The sequence below is a fragment of the Polistes dominula genome, unplaced genomic scaffold (genome assembly GCF_049000335.1).
Source record: "Polistes dominula isolate Pdom_NZ unplaced genomic scaffold, Pdom_raw_medaka contig_22, whole genome shotgun sequence".
In the NCBI taxonomy this organism is placed as follows: domain Eukaryota; kingdom Metazoa; phylum Arthropoda; class Insecta; order Hymenoptera; family Vespidae; genus Polistes; species Polistes dominula.
In genome coordinates this window covers 3,350,001-3,366,702 of record NW_028300966.1, presented here as the reverse complement: position 1 = coordinate 3,366,702, position 16,702 = coordinate 3,350,001, and the positions used below count along the sequence as shown (strand labels likewise).

At 21.9% G+C, this 16,702-nt stretch overlaps 1 protein-coding gene across 23 annotated transcripts in view; it reads left to right on the top strand.

Annotated features, from left to right (window-relative positions):
• mtd (TLD domain-containing protein mustard) overlaps window positions 1–16,702 on the top strand; it is a 220,719-nt gene that overhangs the window by 193,621 nt on the left and 10,396 nt on the right. Inside the window, exons 1-2 of one of the 23 annotated variants that reach the window (XM_015315734.2) lie at window positions 6,816–7,055; window positions 7,689–7,757. The exons of 19 other annotated variants lie outside the window; for them this stretch is intronic. In XM_015315734.2, the coding sequence (XP_015171220.1) occupies window positions 7,692–7,757 (66 nt within the window). In that variant the 5' untranslated portion in view covers window positions 6,816–7,055; window positions 7,689–7,691. Of the gene's footprint in view, window positions 1–6,815; window positions 7,314–7,688; window positions 7,794–16,702 lie in introns of those variants that run through there. 3 more of the 23 variants (XM_015315729.2, XM_015315732.2, XM_015315728.2) reach the window with 3 other exon arrangements.

Sequence of the window (16,702 nt, the reverse complement as noted above, 5' to 3'; positions counted from 1 at the left end):
TAAATAATAGTAAATAGTAAAAAATATTTACTAATTTTAATACTATTTTATATTTTATATTTTCTAATTTTATACTAAAAATATTTACTATTGTAAATACTAAGTAATAGTAAATAGTAAAAAAAAAAAAAATATACAATAATAGTAAATTTTAATAGGAAGGAGTTAATATATTTCTCAAACACATATACTATATATATACAGTATAAAAAAATTACTTATTAGTCAAATTTATTCAAACTTGTTTCTTACGTTTAAATTTCTATTTTATTTTTGTAGGTATTTCGTTATGTGTGAAAATAAAATAAAAAAATAAAATTCTCAAAATAAAAGATCGTCTTGCAGAAATTTGCAAATTTTCTTAAAGAAAATTTTCGAGTTTATAAGAACGTTTGAGTATTTGTCATTGAAAATTAAATGAGTTTTCAAATGCTTGTAGAAAATGTCACTGCACTGAATCAAATTTATTTTCGATCTTGTGCGAAAGAGATGAGTCAGTTGAGTATCTTTTTCTTTCTTCGTCTTCTTTTTTACTCAGTCTCGTATATAATTAATTAATTAAATAATTAATAATATATACGCGGATATGTGATTGAATAATTTTGTTTTATTTATTATTATAATACGGATGAAAAATAGAAGAGCTTATAATTAGTCTAATGTTATATTAATTCGACAAAAGAAAAAAAACAAAAAAATAATGAAAAATAAAATAATTGAGTAGGCAAAGTTAGCAAAAGGTTAATGCATTATGTACATAATACTTTCATTTTATCTATTACGCCAACGTACATTTAGAACGATTAATATAATTCTTTATTTTTTTCTTCTCACGTGATGGTGTTTTTTAATCAAGAAAAGAACAAAAAAAGACTTATTTGGTAATCAATATTAATTTATTTATACCATTCATTTTATTGATTACGTAAGAAAGATAAATTTAAATCCTTTTTGTTTTTTTTTTGTTTTTTTTTTTTTTTTTTTTTTTTTCAAAGATTTATGTATTTCTCAATTTATTTATTCTACTTGATAAAATTCATATTTTTATATTATATAATATGGACACGCGTGCATTATTAAAATTATTATGAAAGAGAAAAGATGAAAGATTGAAATTTATTTTAACATTTAGTTTTGAAAAAGTAATTAACATAATTTTAAAATAAATTAGATATTTTATTTTATTTTATTTTTTTTGAATAGATGAATTTATTTATAATTAGACAAAAATATAATTTGTAGGCGTAATTTTTTTTATTAGAATTAATCGAATGATCGAGAAAAGAAAATGTTCGAGCAATAAGATTGTTCGTACTCTTGAAAAGTTTCGAAGAAAACGACTCGGCTAATTTTTACTTTTACTTTTTTTTTCTTTTTTTTTTTTTCCCCCATCTGAAAATTCTCGCGTCAATTCGAGGACACGGTTCGTTTATTTCGCGTTCTAAATATTCAACCTTCGTACTCGTGTGTTTTAGGCTCTTTGCCAAAATTCTTCTTCATTCATTTTATTACCCGAAAAAAATAAGAAAAAAAAAAAAAACGCGTTCTTTATTATTCGTCGAAAGAAACATTTAGGCGTAGATAATGTTTTCAACTTGTTGCCATCGTGGCAACTAGATTTTCGAGTTAAAAAATAAAAAATAAAAAATAAAAAGAAAATTGTTCATCACTCGTCAATGGGATATTTCTTTTCTAAAATTATTCGCATACTTATTTTTGTTGTAAAATGCGTCATTCCTTTTTATTATCGGTCCTCTTCTTCTTCTTCTTTTACTTCGTCCGTGATACTCGAAATTATTTTCGAACGAATGAATGTTAATTAACATTTTCATTGCTAATATTATAAATAATAAGTAATTTTATAACGATGGAAAGAAATAATTGCTAGAACAATTGCGTAATTAATTTTAAGATAAAAATAAAATAAGAGAATACAAAATTAAAAAAAAAAAAAAAAGTCAAATAACTCGTGCGAATTATTTTTTTTTCTTTTAAATGTTTTTTTTTTTTTTTAATACGAACGTTAAAGTTTCTTCGTATTTGTAAAGAGAGGAAGAAAAAAATATTTTTACAGTTACAACGTTTCTAACTTGATTTAACGAAATTTGCAATAAAAGCAATTTTAAAAATAACATTTTGAAAGATAAATATTTCATTTGATGACGTATTTTCTATCAGAAACACATGAACTTACCTTTATGTGATAGTGATTAAAAATATGAACAGAAAAAAAGAAAGAAAGAAATATTTTATTGTTAACCAATGAATATAAAAAAATAGGAAAAAAAAATATAAGAAACAAATTAATATTTTTATTATTGAAGATTAAATCATTACCATGACCTAAATAAACACAGTCATTACGATAAGTACAAATTACTTGAACAGTCGTACATATATGCAAATTATTATATCATCCGGATCATCTTTAATAAATGATGTGTTGTTTTTTTCTTCTTTTTTTTACAGTGTGAATTTTTAATATTCAATTAAATTAAATTAAATTAAATGAAATGAAATTAAATTAAATTAAATATATCGATTGCGATAACTGTAAGCATAAACAATTACAAAATAACCTTACGTTTGACTTCTCAATAATCATTAAAAAAATAAATTAATTAATAAACAAAAAAATTAATAAATAAAAAATCAATATCACGCGTCAATTATAAAAATCAATGTCATAAATAATAAAAATCAAATAGAAAAATATAAATAATAAATATATACCAAATCATATTATTATATTATCAAATAATATAAATAGCATAAATAATAAAAAATCAAATATATCAATATCATCATATTTCGAATATCTTCTTAAAAATTAATATATACATATATATATATTGAATTATTTTCTTTTAAAGTGTGAAAAAAAAGTAGGATTATACGTGAAACTTTAATCAAAAAAATTTACGCAATATTTGTCACCTGTTGTTCAAATAATGAAATAAGAGATAAATAATTTGTCAAAGGTAGCAAATGTATTATACACATTATACCAAAAAAAAATAAACTTCTCTTCGAATTCGACGTTTTTTTTTCTTTTTTTTAATATAATCGTAAAAAGAAAATTAAAAAAGAAAATAAGAAAAAGATTGATTATTCTTACATAAAGTTAGTGTGCATATATGTATATAATGTGTACTTTAAATAGAAAGTTGTTTTTCTTGTATGGAATTCGCGTCAATTTTTACATCTACTTCATAAATATGTATATATCTATGCGTGAATATTTAAATAACGTATGAATGTCTGTATTTACGCATTCCCATATGTTTCTTATTCAATGGTCTTGAAACGTTAACTATATTAATGTTAATGGTTTTAATTAGTTAATTAATTTTTTGTTTTTACACTTTCTAACAAATGTACCGTGGATATTAGAAATTAGATCTTCAAATTTAAATATATATATATATTTTTTATTTTATCTTTTCATTATTTTATTTATTTTTTTTTGTAATTTTCGATTATTCAATATTAGTGTAACATGAAAATATTTTTCACTTTTTGTGATTATGCGATTATATTTTATTTTATTGTTTTTTTTTTTTTTTATTTGGAATATTTTTTTTTTTTTTATTCTTTTTCTTTTTTTTTTCTTTTTTCTTTTCTTTTTTTTGCGGTTTTTTTTTTTTTACAAAATATACCGTGGATATTAAAAATTAATTTTCAAATTTAAACATATGTTTTTTTTTATTTTACCTTTTCATTATTTTATTTATTTTGTTTTTATTTTTTTTTTTTTTTTGTAATTTTCAATTATTCAATATTCAAGATTTGTGCAATATGAAAACATTTTTCACTTTATGATTATTTATTACACTTTATTATATTTTATTTTAATTTTTTTTTCTTTTACTTCGGAATATTTTTTATTTGATTCTTTTTCCTTTTTTATTTTTTTATTTTTTTATTTTTTTCTTCTTTTTCTTTATCATGAAAACGGTGAAAACTGTGAAGAATTTCAAACTTGCAAATGAAAACTTTTTATCATTCCAAACGTTTCTTTCAATGATAGCTTTTAAATACGCCACAGTTTGTAAAATGAGAATTCAAGAGACTTCTTCATTTTGTTCTCTCTTTCTCGTTTTCTTCTTTTCGTTTATTTTTCTTATATATATATTTTTTTTTCTTCTTTTTTACAATCATTCGATGTTGATCCAAGGTCCAGGCAAAGTTTTTTCTTTTCGAGCACGTTCGATAAAGAACTGCGTAACTCGTATCGCGGGGTACGAAAACAAAAAAAAAAAGAATCACAGATTTGTTTAAATTCCATGTATTAAATTTCAAAAGAAAAAAAAAGTGAATAATTTCTTTTTCATCGAAGTATCAAAATGGAAGAAGAGTCATCGATGATTTATTAATCAAGATTGATCGAACGGTTCTTTTTATTTTTACTTTTAATTTAATTAATTAATTAAATATTTTATGAACGTGACGTGGTGATACATAGAAACAATTTTTTCTATAAATTTTTTTCTTCTAAAAAAAAAAAAAAAAAGAAAGAAAAAAAACAAAAATGAAAATAAATAAACGTGAAATTTCGTTGAGTTCATTGTTTCATTGAAAGATTTTTGCAAATGGTAAATGGTATTTATATTTCGATCAAAATTGATATGATTTTGAATAATAAAATAAAATGAAATAAAATACAATGATAAAAAATTCAAAATAAAAACAAAAGAAACGTAAATATTCGATTAAAATAAAAGATAAAATAAATCTTCATAATATATCCATCGTATTACCGTGCTTATCGATACAAAGCTTAATCAGTGGTAATATGCTCTTTTACCATAAATGTTTTAACCGATCATTTAATTTTAATATTGATACGTCACACTGATAAAAAATGTATAATCAATGCATAGCAAGTATATTACAAATAATTTTCTTATTTCTTTTTTTTTTTCAATTTAAAGATAGGAGGTTACGTAAAAAGTTGAATGAAAATGTAAAAATATTGCAAAAAAGGTTTATTATCGAAACCCAAAACTTTTTAATCTGTTTATCCGTGAAAAAAATTATAATAGTTAATTAATAATAATACTTATATATATATAGGAACGATTAATGTTAATGAATAAAATGTTAACGTTCAGTGTTTTTCGTTCTCGTTAACATAATTATTTTTATGAACAAAATATTGTATATACAATTATTTAGGATAATCAATGTGATTGAACAAAAAAAAAATTCAATTATATTTATTTCAGCTATCTGTTGTCGACGAAAAAAAAAAGAAAAAATTAAAAAAAAAAAGAAACAGATACGTCTAAAAAAAAAAAATTCAAAGTTCATGTTTATCGCGTATATTTTCCTATCGGTATAAAAAAACCTCCACGAGGTCACACGTTTATCTCTTAACAATTTATTTATATATGTTATATACATATATATATATATATATATTATTTTCTTATTTAAAAAAAGAAAAAAAGAAAGGTAGAAGATTTTTCGTTAAGGAGTCGTCGTACAGATAGGATGATGTATTTTTTGTTTTACTTTTTCTATTTAATTCGACAATTTTGCAATATGTTTTGCAGTAGGAATAGAGATATTTAAAAAAGAAAGATAAAAAGATTAAAAAATTATTTTTCTATGATATTTATTGTATATGAGGGTGGGTTGATAAAATTGCAATATGTATTAGGATCTTGTTCTATATAAATGTATTGTATTATATCTATATATTGTATATTATATAGATGTAATATATAATAATATAATAATATATAAATTATAAATATAATAATATTACATAATTAAATTTAATATAAATATAAATATAAAAATATATATTTAATAAATTATAATGTAATTTATATTTTATATTATTATATATTAATTTATTATATTAATTATATTAATATATTTATATTTATTTTTATTATTTATTTATTTATAATATATATTATTTATATTAATATTAATATATTAATTTATATTTTATATTAATATAAATTATAAATATAATAATATTATATTATTAAAATTATTATATATATATATATATTATAATATATGTTATAATATTTATAAAATAATTGCTCTTACGTGCATTCACGTAAAAAAAAAGAAACAAACTAAATAGATTAATCATAGATTCCAATAAGTTTCAACACTTATATCGACTTAGATATATCCCATATGACTTAAAAAAAAAATAGGTAAACAATAAAAAAAAAATAGAATAAAAAAAAAACATCAAAAGAAATAAATCAAGAAAGAGACTAGACGAGACGAGACATTTTTCTATGAAACGAACGGTATAAACTAGAAACGGTAACTCACCTGTTTGTGTAATGTTGTTGTTGTCGTTGTTGTTCAGTTAAAAGAGGGAGGGGAGACATTAGTAGTAAGTGGGGGCTGTTCGCATGTATTTGATTGAAATAATGAAAAGCGTGGGAAAAGTGATGGTTAAGTTAACAGGGGAGGGGGTAAGAGTAAGACAAGAAGTATGCGTGGGTGTATACGTGTTAATCAATCTTATCCCCCACCACCACCATCACCATCATTCCTTTCTTCTCCCATTTGTGACGATGAAGATTTAAAGGGGGTTTAAGGGGAAATGCTATGTGATCAGCACGTGCTGCGCAATAAATGATGCGCATCGTCACGTAAACTGGTGTCTCTATATTTATCTACTTATAGATACACGTACACACATGCACAGAGACATATGTGGATGCGTGTACATATATATAAGTGTTTTGCAAACATTACTTGGTTTAGAACCCCCCTCTCCTCCTCTTATAACCCCTTCTTTTTACACTCTCCTTCTATCCTTTTTTGTTCTTTCTCTCTCTCTCTCTCTCTCTCTCGCAGACGCACGCTTTGTTTTATTCGCACAGACTCACCCCGAAGTTTCAAACTCAAAGCTCTTCAGTTATCATTCGGACATCGTACGTGTGAATTTATCCGAGAGTTGAAATTAAGTTTTAAAGACAATAATATTTATCTGTAAATTTGTACGGACGTTTGTTAGACATTTGTTAGAAAAAGAAGAAGAAAATAAATGATTATTTACTTAATTGACAACAGTGAGAGTTATATATTTACATATATATATAAATCTGTGAAGATTAGAAAAAGTTTAACGAATAAAACAAAGCTTGAGAAAACTTACGCATTTGCGTTTGATTGTCACTCGTGAATTTTGTTAAAAATGAAAGATTGACGTTTAACGAGAGATTGTGTGTTTGTCTTAACAAAAATATAATTTTAACGTGAAAATATATACGTTAGACAATTTGTAAATTTTAAATTGAAAATTATTGACACTGGAAGGTTAAAGAAAAGTTAGTTTGAAGTTTTCTCCATTTGATTTTTTTATTTTTTTATTTTTTGATTTAACCAGTGACCATGTGAATAATAATAATAATAATAATAATAATAATAATAATAATAATAATATAATATCTATCTAACATTCTTCTATTTGGTACGATTCCAAATGTATATAACATTTGACGTCAAACTTTGTTCTATTTTTTACTCAGAACAAATATAAGAATACTTGTTTCAAAGAAGAAGAATCAGAAGAAAAGAAAATACAAGATAGATATATATTAAAAGTGTGGAACAGTTATATGCATGCAACAGAAATAATCAAGATTCGCAATAGTATAATAAACAAGTGTATTTCTATATCTAATTGCAACTATTGTTTGTAGAAGATGTCGACCTCCAAATATACCAATCCTCTTGTCAAAATCTGCAAATTTCTCAAACAGAAAACGAAGGTAATAAGTAAAAGGATGGTAAAGCAGGATAAAAAGGTAATACAGAATAAATCTTATTCCTTTTTATTCTTATTATTGGAAAAAAACATTAAGGGAACTTCTTTTTTATTTTCTTCTTTTCATTGAGAAAATATTCTGGGAATTTTGAACAAATTTGTTTTTTCTTTTTAAAACATTCAGGAAATTTTTTGTTGTTATGTTTTCTTTCTCTTTGGAAAATATGCATGGAAAATTTATTATTATTAATTTTATTATAATTATATTTATTAATATTATAAAGTTTTTATTTATTGTTAATATATTACATTTTCTTATATAATTATTAAATTATAATATTATTATTGTTATTATATTAGTTAATTATTATTATTTTAAATTTTTTTTTTATTTGGAAAATATTCCCAGAATTTTCTTTTTATTTTTTTATTTTTTTATTTTTTTTTTTTGTATTTAAATCGTCCAATTTTGTGAATTGAAAATGAAATTTGAAATATTAATTGGTTACATCATTTTTCGTAACAATATTTTATTCTCGTTTATTGTACGGTAAGTTGTTGAATTTTATTTGTTTGGATTTTTATAAAAATATTTGCAAATTTGTTTAATATTTCGTTTATACATCATCTTTTTCGTTTTGTTCATTCGAACGAGAAAGATCCATGACCCGATTGCACAACTTTCGTCTCTCACGTGATTTGTTCGTAAAATTGTAAAAGACCAACTCGTCTCGTGCTAAATTAAACTCAGCTTGCACTTTTGTTGAAATTCTCCTCTATTTCTTTTTTTTTCTCTCTCTCTCTGTCTTTTTTTATCGAAAAAAAAAAAATGTCAAATAAATAATTTGTTCGATCGATATAAAGAGAATCTAAAAAAAAAAAAAATGATAAATAAATTCTAAACCATTGAATATTCATGATTGTAAATAGAACATAAATTGTGAAATAATTTTTTTCGTAACTTTTTTCTACTTATGTTAATCTTAATCCATTTTATTACTGCTATATAAAAAAAAAAAACGTAGTTATTTAAAAATATCGATTACCGAATGTTCAAATAATATTTTTCTTTCCACTCCCATTTTATTATTTTTTTTTAGTACAGAAAATACCAATAGTTCAAAATATTCGATGTAAAAAAATATCGCATTAACGATTTTTATCTTTCCTCGAATACAAAAAAAACAATAATTCATGTTTTCGAACAATCTCCGAGAAATATGCGGAATAACAATGAATTAATTACAAAAGATCATGTATGATAAACATAATTAATATATCTATCATACTCCTCGATATCTAATCGATTTTTCCAATTTTATCCGGCTATTTTATCTATCATTTGATCTTATGCTAAAAATAATTTATTGAAATGATCTCATAGATTTTTCAATAAAATGATATAATTTGTTTTGAGAATACATTTTAGTAGATTAAAATGACATATTAGTGTGAATTTTGATAAATTCAAATGTGTCAATAAATTCGTCAATCTAATCTGTGCAAACGAATAATTTATTATAGAAAAAATATATATATATAATAACAGTTCGAACAAACATCGTTCAAATGTTTTTTATTTTTTTAATTAATTAATTTTTTGTGTGTGAATAAGTTTGAGTAAATTAAATGACATATTAGTGTGAATTTTGATTAATTCAAATGTATCAATAAATTCGTCAATCTAATCTATGCAAACAAATAATAATATAAAAAAGAAAAAAAATAATAGTACTAGTTTAAAGAAACATCGTTCAAATGTTTCTTTTTTTTTTTTTTAATTAATTTATTTTTTTTTAATAAGTTTGAGTAAATTAAATGACATGTTAGTGTGAATTTTGATTAATTCAAATGCAATAATAAATTCATTAATCTAATCTGTGCAAATGATTAATCATATTATTATTTATATTTTTTAATTATATTATTTTATATTATAAAAAAAGAAAACTATAAAAAATAATAGTTCGAACAAACATCGTTCATGTTTTTTTTTTTTTTTTTAATTAATTTTTTTTTCTTTTTTTTTGTTTAACAGTAATAGAACATTAATATTATACGAGGTTAATATAATATAAAAAAATTAGGGGGGTTATTGTAAAGTTTCTAGCTTGAAAAAAATTAAATTAAATTAAATTAAATTAAAAAAAAAGTAGGTTTGATCTACGAAATAAACACAAATTATTTCTACGTTAACTTCAAAAATTTGTTCAACCATTTCACGTTATATTTGTACCAACCACCTTTATAATAATTTACAAATTAATTACCACAGGATTTAATATAAAAAAAATTAGTGGGAGTTATTGTAAAGTTTCTAGCTTGAAAAAAAGTAAATTAAATTAAATTAAATTAAAAAGACAAGAAAAGTAGGTTTGATAGACGAAATAAACAAAAATTGTTTCTACTTTAAGTTCAAAAATTTGTTCAACCATTTCACGTTATATTTGTACCAACCAACTTTATAATAATTTACAAATTAATTATCACAGAATTATTGGTCCGATTAACGAAATTTCATTTTAAAAATCGTTGAACATTATTACAAGATAAAATTGTTTATCCTCTTAACATATTATTTACCAGTTTATGAATATATTCTCGGTTTTAATATTATCACGTTGGTGTTTGTTGGCATGGAAAAGTCAACGTTGATATACATATCTACGACAGCTATTAAACAACCGGTCTTAGTTGCCAGTTACTATGGGGTTCACCTTTCACCGAACTCACCTAACTCTAAGTTGAAAAATAAAAAAACGAAAAATATGTTTATATATTACGTATATTTCACATGATTTATATAATATATTATTATTATTATTATTATTAATATTATTATTATTATATATTATTTCCATATAGGAATTAGATTATCTAATTGTAGGATGTTGTGTCATGAATTTGTGAATTTTCTATTGTTTTTTTTTATTTTATTTTTTTTATTATACCTAATAAAAAAAAAAAAAAAGAAAAAAAAGATGAAAAAATTTATCACACGAGAGTTCACTTAAAAATGGCGACAATTTTAAACGATTTTTTTTCATGGATCAATGAGTACGAGTGTATTTTTCTTATTTTCTTTTTTTTTTTGTTCTATTTTTTGTCTCTTTTTCTACTCTCCATTGCACGGAATAAATTCCTTTTCGATATATTACATACACATGCGTGACATGTTAATTACGAGGAGAACAAATTTTATCTACAATATTTCGTTCTTTTTTATTTTTTTTATTTTTCTTTTTCTTCTCCAACGATTTGTCCACGTTTTTTTTTATCTTGCAACGAATTCGACGAAGTTTCTTTTTGCCTTTTTTTTTTTTTTTATGTTTTGAACGAGTTTATTAGTGATTGATGTTGTAATTTCGCAATTAGAGATATATTTAAAGAAGAAAAAAGTGAATTTAATTCGATTAAAAAAAATCGAAAAAAATAATATAACATAAATTAATATAAAAACTGATACAATAAATAAATATAAAAATAATATTTAAATTTGAAAAAAAAAATAATATAATATGAATGAATATAAAAACTAATATAATAAATAAATAAATAAATAAATAATACAAATTAGTACAAAAAAAATAATATTTAAATTTGAAAAAACTAATATAATATAAATTAATAAAAAACTAATATAAATAAATAATACAAATTAATATAAAAGCTAATATATTATAACATGGACAAAAAAGTTTCAAAAAGTATGGATTAACTATTTTCTTTTTTCTTCTATTTTGGTCTTCCATTCTTTGGTCTTTTATTTGTTTTTTTTTAATATTTTTTCAAAGGTAACACAAATTTGAACACGTTCAACTCGTCGACATTAACTTCCCTTAGGTCTTCTGTCCATTTGTATTATACAAACTCACGATTCGCTTTCTCGATCCCGCAGTGTATGTATGAAAATAGCTTTGAAACGTCATGGCGAAGTGAAAATGATGGAACGTTCTTGAGTGTAGGAATTGTAAACGACATTTAACCTAATGGAAAAAGCAACAGGGTTATTCGTTTTATTACACGAGTTAATATAAATCCTTCTAGCGAACGTAAATGCAACAATTGCAACGTTAAAAATGCGATGTATTCAATTTACGTATTTTAAAGGACAAATATTTTTTTTATTTCTTTTTGTTTTTGTTTGTTGGTTACTTGAAAAATTCGAATGATTTTTTTTTTTTTTTTTTTGAAGATACAGGTGAGAGACACGTGTTCGTTCGATTCCTGCATTAGATTTCGAATAATTATTGTGCTCATTATTTTATAGTATAATATGATAACATCTGATTTAGAAAGCTGTTCAAATATATTAATATATGATTATTTTTTTTTTTTTTTTTTTTTTTAAGAAAAAAGAAAGAGACGTATTTCAAGTTGTCTTATATAGCTGAATTTCGTAATAAAAATTTTGTTCTGTATTTAAATTTAAATTATTTTGATTAAAGTACTTCAAGGAAATTAAGAATCTTACAAAATTGGGGATTGGTAGATGCAATTTTTTCTATTAATGAAGAGGAAGGGAAGGGGTAACTTAAAAATCAAATTACATTTTACCTAAAATTATAAAAATATCTACATAATTTTTTTTTTCTATAGGAAATTTTATAATCTAAAAATATATATTTTTTTCTTCTATTATAATCTTTTCTTTCTTTTATTTTTAATTATTTTTTTTTTTATACCAAATTTTTGTATTTTGAATACCAAATTTATCATACCACAATATTTTAGTATTTTTGTTTCATTGTTTTTTTTCCCCTTTTTTTCTTTTGCACACACACACAAATTTCTTTTTACACGTATTATTTTATAATATATTTGCATAAATTTGTAACACGATCGAACAAAATATAAATTACAAAAGAAAATATAATTAATTTTATATATAATATTAGTCTCATTTGTAATCAATTTCTTAAAATGACACGAATTTTATTTGACCAATTACGAAGAAAAATTTAAAAAGAAAAAAAAGAAAAGAAATGTTTTTAATCGAAAGATTCAAATATCTAAAATATTGAAAAAAAAAATGTTGCAATAATTGATCTCATCATTTACAAAAACATCGTCATCACAGGTACCTATTAATAAATAATTTTTTAAATTGTAATTTTATCTGACAAAATTACAAGGATAGATTTAAAAAAGAAAAAGAAATATTTAATCAAAAAATTCAAATATCCGAAATATTGAAAAAATGTTGCAATAATTGATCTCCTCATCATTTATAGAAACATCATTTATACAATATAATTAAATAAAATAAAAACAAATATCATTACGAATAATAATAAGTAATAAATAAATTACTATTGTATTATTTTGAAAGTTAGATCTGGTTTTGAAATAGATTATACAGGTTAGATCATGTCAAGGGGTCAAGTATAAACCCAGATTACCAGGTTTCAGTAGGTAGTTTAACAGTTTAATCGAGTTCAGTTCGGTTACGGTTATAATTCCTGATCAAGTAAAAAGAAAAAAAGATGTGTCTTCTCAGGCAAGAACGTTTTATACCTTAAAAGAGGTGAATCATTTTGACCTTGAAACGTTTAGCTCATCGAAATCAATTCAATTGGTCAATGTACTCTATCTCTCTTTCTCTTTCTCTGTTTTTCTTATTTTTGTTTGTTTGTTTGTTATTTTTCATTATTTGATCATTCAATCATCAGGAAAATCTATTTTTAATTTCATTTTATTTACCAGGAAGAATTTTATCGTTTTCTATTGTTATTGTTATTGTTATTGCACATGTTTATGTGTATTTATGCTAATATCACAACTTGCTTCAAAGATGAATTAATTTCAATGTTTTTTTCTTTTTTTTTTTTTATTGCTTTTTTTCATAAAAATAATTATACTTAAAAGATGAATTAATTCCGACGTAGTTTTTTTTTTTTTTTTTTTTTACATAATAATAATCATAACTATTAACTTAAACACATTGAGCGCCACGTCAGCCATCGGTGGCTGACGTTAGATTTTCCGTTTAGGCCGTGTCAGTCACAGGTGACTGACACGTTTAACTGCTTTTTCAATACAAAGTAACGCCTGTGGCTTGACGAGAGAATTTCCCGATGAATTTGCGTGGCGTTCAACGTGTTAAAGAGAAACAAAGAAAAATTATAAGAATAATCAAAAGAAAAAGAAACAATACAAATTAAAAAGAAAAATCCGAGTATGGTCAACGAAATATTGAGATGATAAAAATGTATTTTTTTTTATTTATTTTTTTTTTTCATGACTCTTAATTAACAATGAATAAAAAAGGAAGAAAAACAAAGTAAATGATACGTTAGTTAATGTAATAATTTACTAATGATCGTAACAAAAAAAAAAAAAACAAAAAAAATAGAAAAAAAATGGAAAGAAAAATAAGAATAAAAATGGAAAGAAAAAAATAAGAATAAAAATGAAACTTGACGAACATAATATTTTCTCAATCGCGTATCATCTATTTAATCCTTGACATTTATTCTATTTCATAGCGTATCTTTTTCTTCATAATCGAATAAATATAATAATAATAATAAAAATAATAATATAATATATTCCTTGGAAAACTTTATTGTCGGACATTTTGTATTACATAATAATCATTTATAAATCGTTCTGAATATTAGTAACAAATTCTTATCAATTTGATTTATTCATAACATAAATCTACTTTGAGCTTTCTCACCCTTTGAGCCCCAGAGATCATGTTTACTAGTTGCAATAACACGTTTCTAACATTCGATTTCAAATATTTTTTTCACAAATACGATAAAAACTATCGATATCATCTTCCATTATCGATTTAAATTGCATTTATTTTTTACTTTTTAAAAAATCTTTTTATTCTTTTTTTTATTTTTTTATTTTTCATTTATACCATTGCTTATTTTTTTAATTTTTATTTTTATTTTTCATTTTTACCATTGCTTATTTTTTTTATTATTATTTTTTTTATTTTTCACTTTTACCATTGTTTATTTTTTTTCTCTTCTTTTCTTTTCTATTCTTTTTGTTTCTTTTTTTTCTATTCCTTTCTTTTTTTTTTCCTTCATTTTCTTTTAACTTTTCTAAAAATACAAGGATCTTCTACCCCATTGGGAATTAATGGGGGAATTTTATTTTCTTATAAGATTATTTACAAAACATCATAAAAAATAAAATGTTAAACTTTTAAAATGATTTAAACAAATTTTTTTTTTTACAGTAACATTGCATAATCTTATCGTAATAGCAACAATAAGTGATATTAGTACGATTCGTAATTTCTTTTTTTAAATTTTTAAACTAAACACGTAATTTTCTGTAAACTCATTAAATGAATAACACAAATAACTTTTTGTTTAAAACTCATAAATCAAATGAACCATTAAAGTTATCTAGTGTTAGCCATTACTTAAAAATAACTTTTCTTCTCATTTTGATATTATTAGTCATTCGTATATTGTGTTTATCTTTAAAAATTCTCCCCCTAAGTATGCAGACATTTTACTCGAATTCTATAAACATACAAAATCATTTCCGTTCTTGAAATCTTTACAAAAATAAATGTACGATTTTAAACAAATGTTTTTTTTTTTTCAATCTAAAACCAAATCTCAAAAATAACATTTAATTATGTTTGTGTAAAAATGTAATTAAAAAAAAAAAAAAAAAAAATCAATCAAAAATCTTACATTTTCAAATATTTAGCAATTTTCAAAAGTATCAATAACAATTTCTTTTTTTATTATTATAAAATACAATTTGAAATTTTAAACGTTGAAAAGTTTGCATAATGCAAATGTCAAATTAAAACATGCAACGTAAAACACACACCCGCATTAAACATAGTATCGTTAAAACCTGTTTTAATATCTTCGATGTTATCCTCGATGATAAAGTGAATTAATTATCGATAATAATTGTATAGATAGTTTCCATTTACAACTTTATAATATATTCTTCTTTTTTATTTTTTTTTTTTTTTAAATGTATCAAGATAACAAATATTCGATAATTTATTATAATAACGTTATGCGTTATTCTATCTTAAAATATTGGATATTAAAGTTGCATAAATTTCATTGAATATTTTGCTCATACTTTTATTTATACTTTTTTTTTTTAAATATACAAATATACAAAATATTCGATAATTTATTATAACAATGTTATAAGTTATTCTATGTTAAATGATTTGTTATTTTAATTGCATAAATTTTATTAATTATTTTGTTCATACTTTTATACGTACTTTATTTAATTTTTTTTAAATGTATCTAGATAAAAAATATTCTATAATTTATTATAACAATGTTATGGGTTATTCGATGTTATAAAATGATATATTAAAATTGCATACCTTTATACATATAATTTTTTTTTTTTTTTAATGTAACAAGGTAAAAAATATTCGGTAATTTATTATAACAATGTTATGAGTTATTCTATGGTAAAAGATTTGATATTAAAATTGCATAAATTTTATTAATTATTTTTCTTGTACTTTTATACAAATTTTTTTTTTTATTTCTTTTTCTTTTTATTATTATTATTATTATTATTATTATTACTATATTATTATTATTATCATTTCTTTTCCTCCGGGAATTGTCAATAACGAATACCCTCGCATTTAATCTTTCGTTTCCTGATTACCTTGAAAGTATATATTCGTTACTATCTCGTATTTTAATACCTTTTACGAACTTGTCCCTTTTATTATTCTTTTTTTATTACAAAAAGAAAAAAAAATCTCCAGTTTCTTTGGGAACTAATTTCTTTGACAAATAATTTCTATATTTTAGTAGAAACAATATTTCTAAGTGATTATATTTGATATTTTTTTCTCTTTTTGTTTTTTCTAAATGATGATAGTTTTTAATATTAATTTACTAATTAATATTAACATTCAATATCGTCATAGTTCGTAGGAAATAGTAGGATATAATTTTTTAGATACATATACGAGAT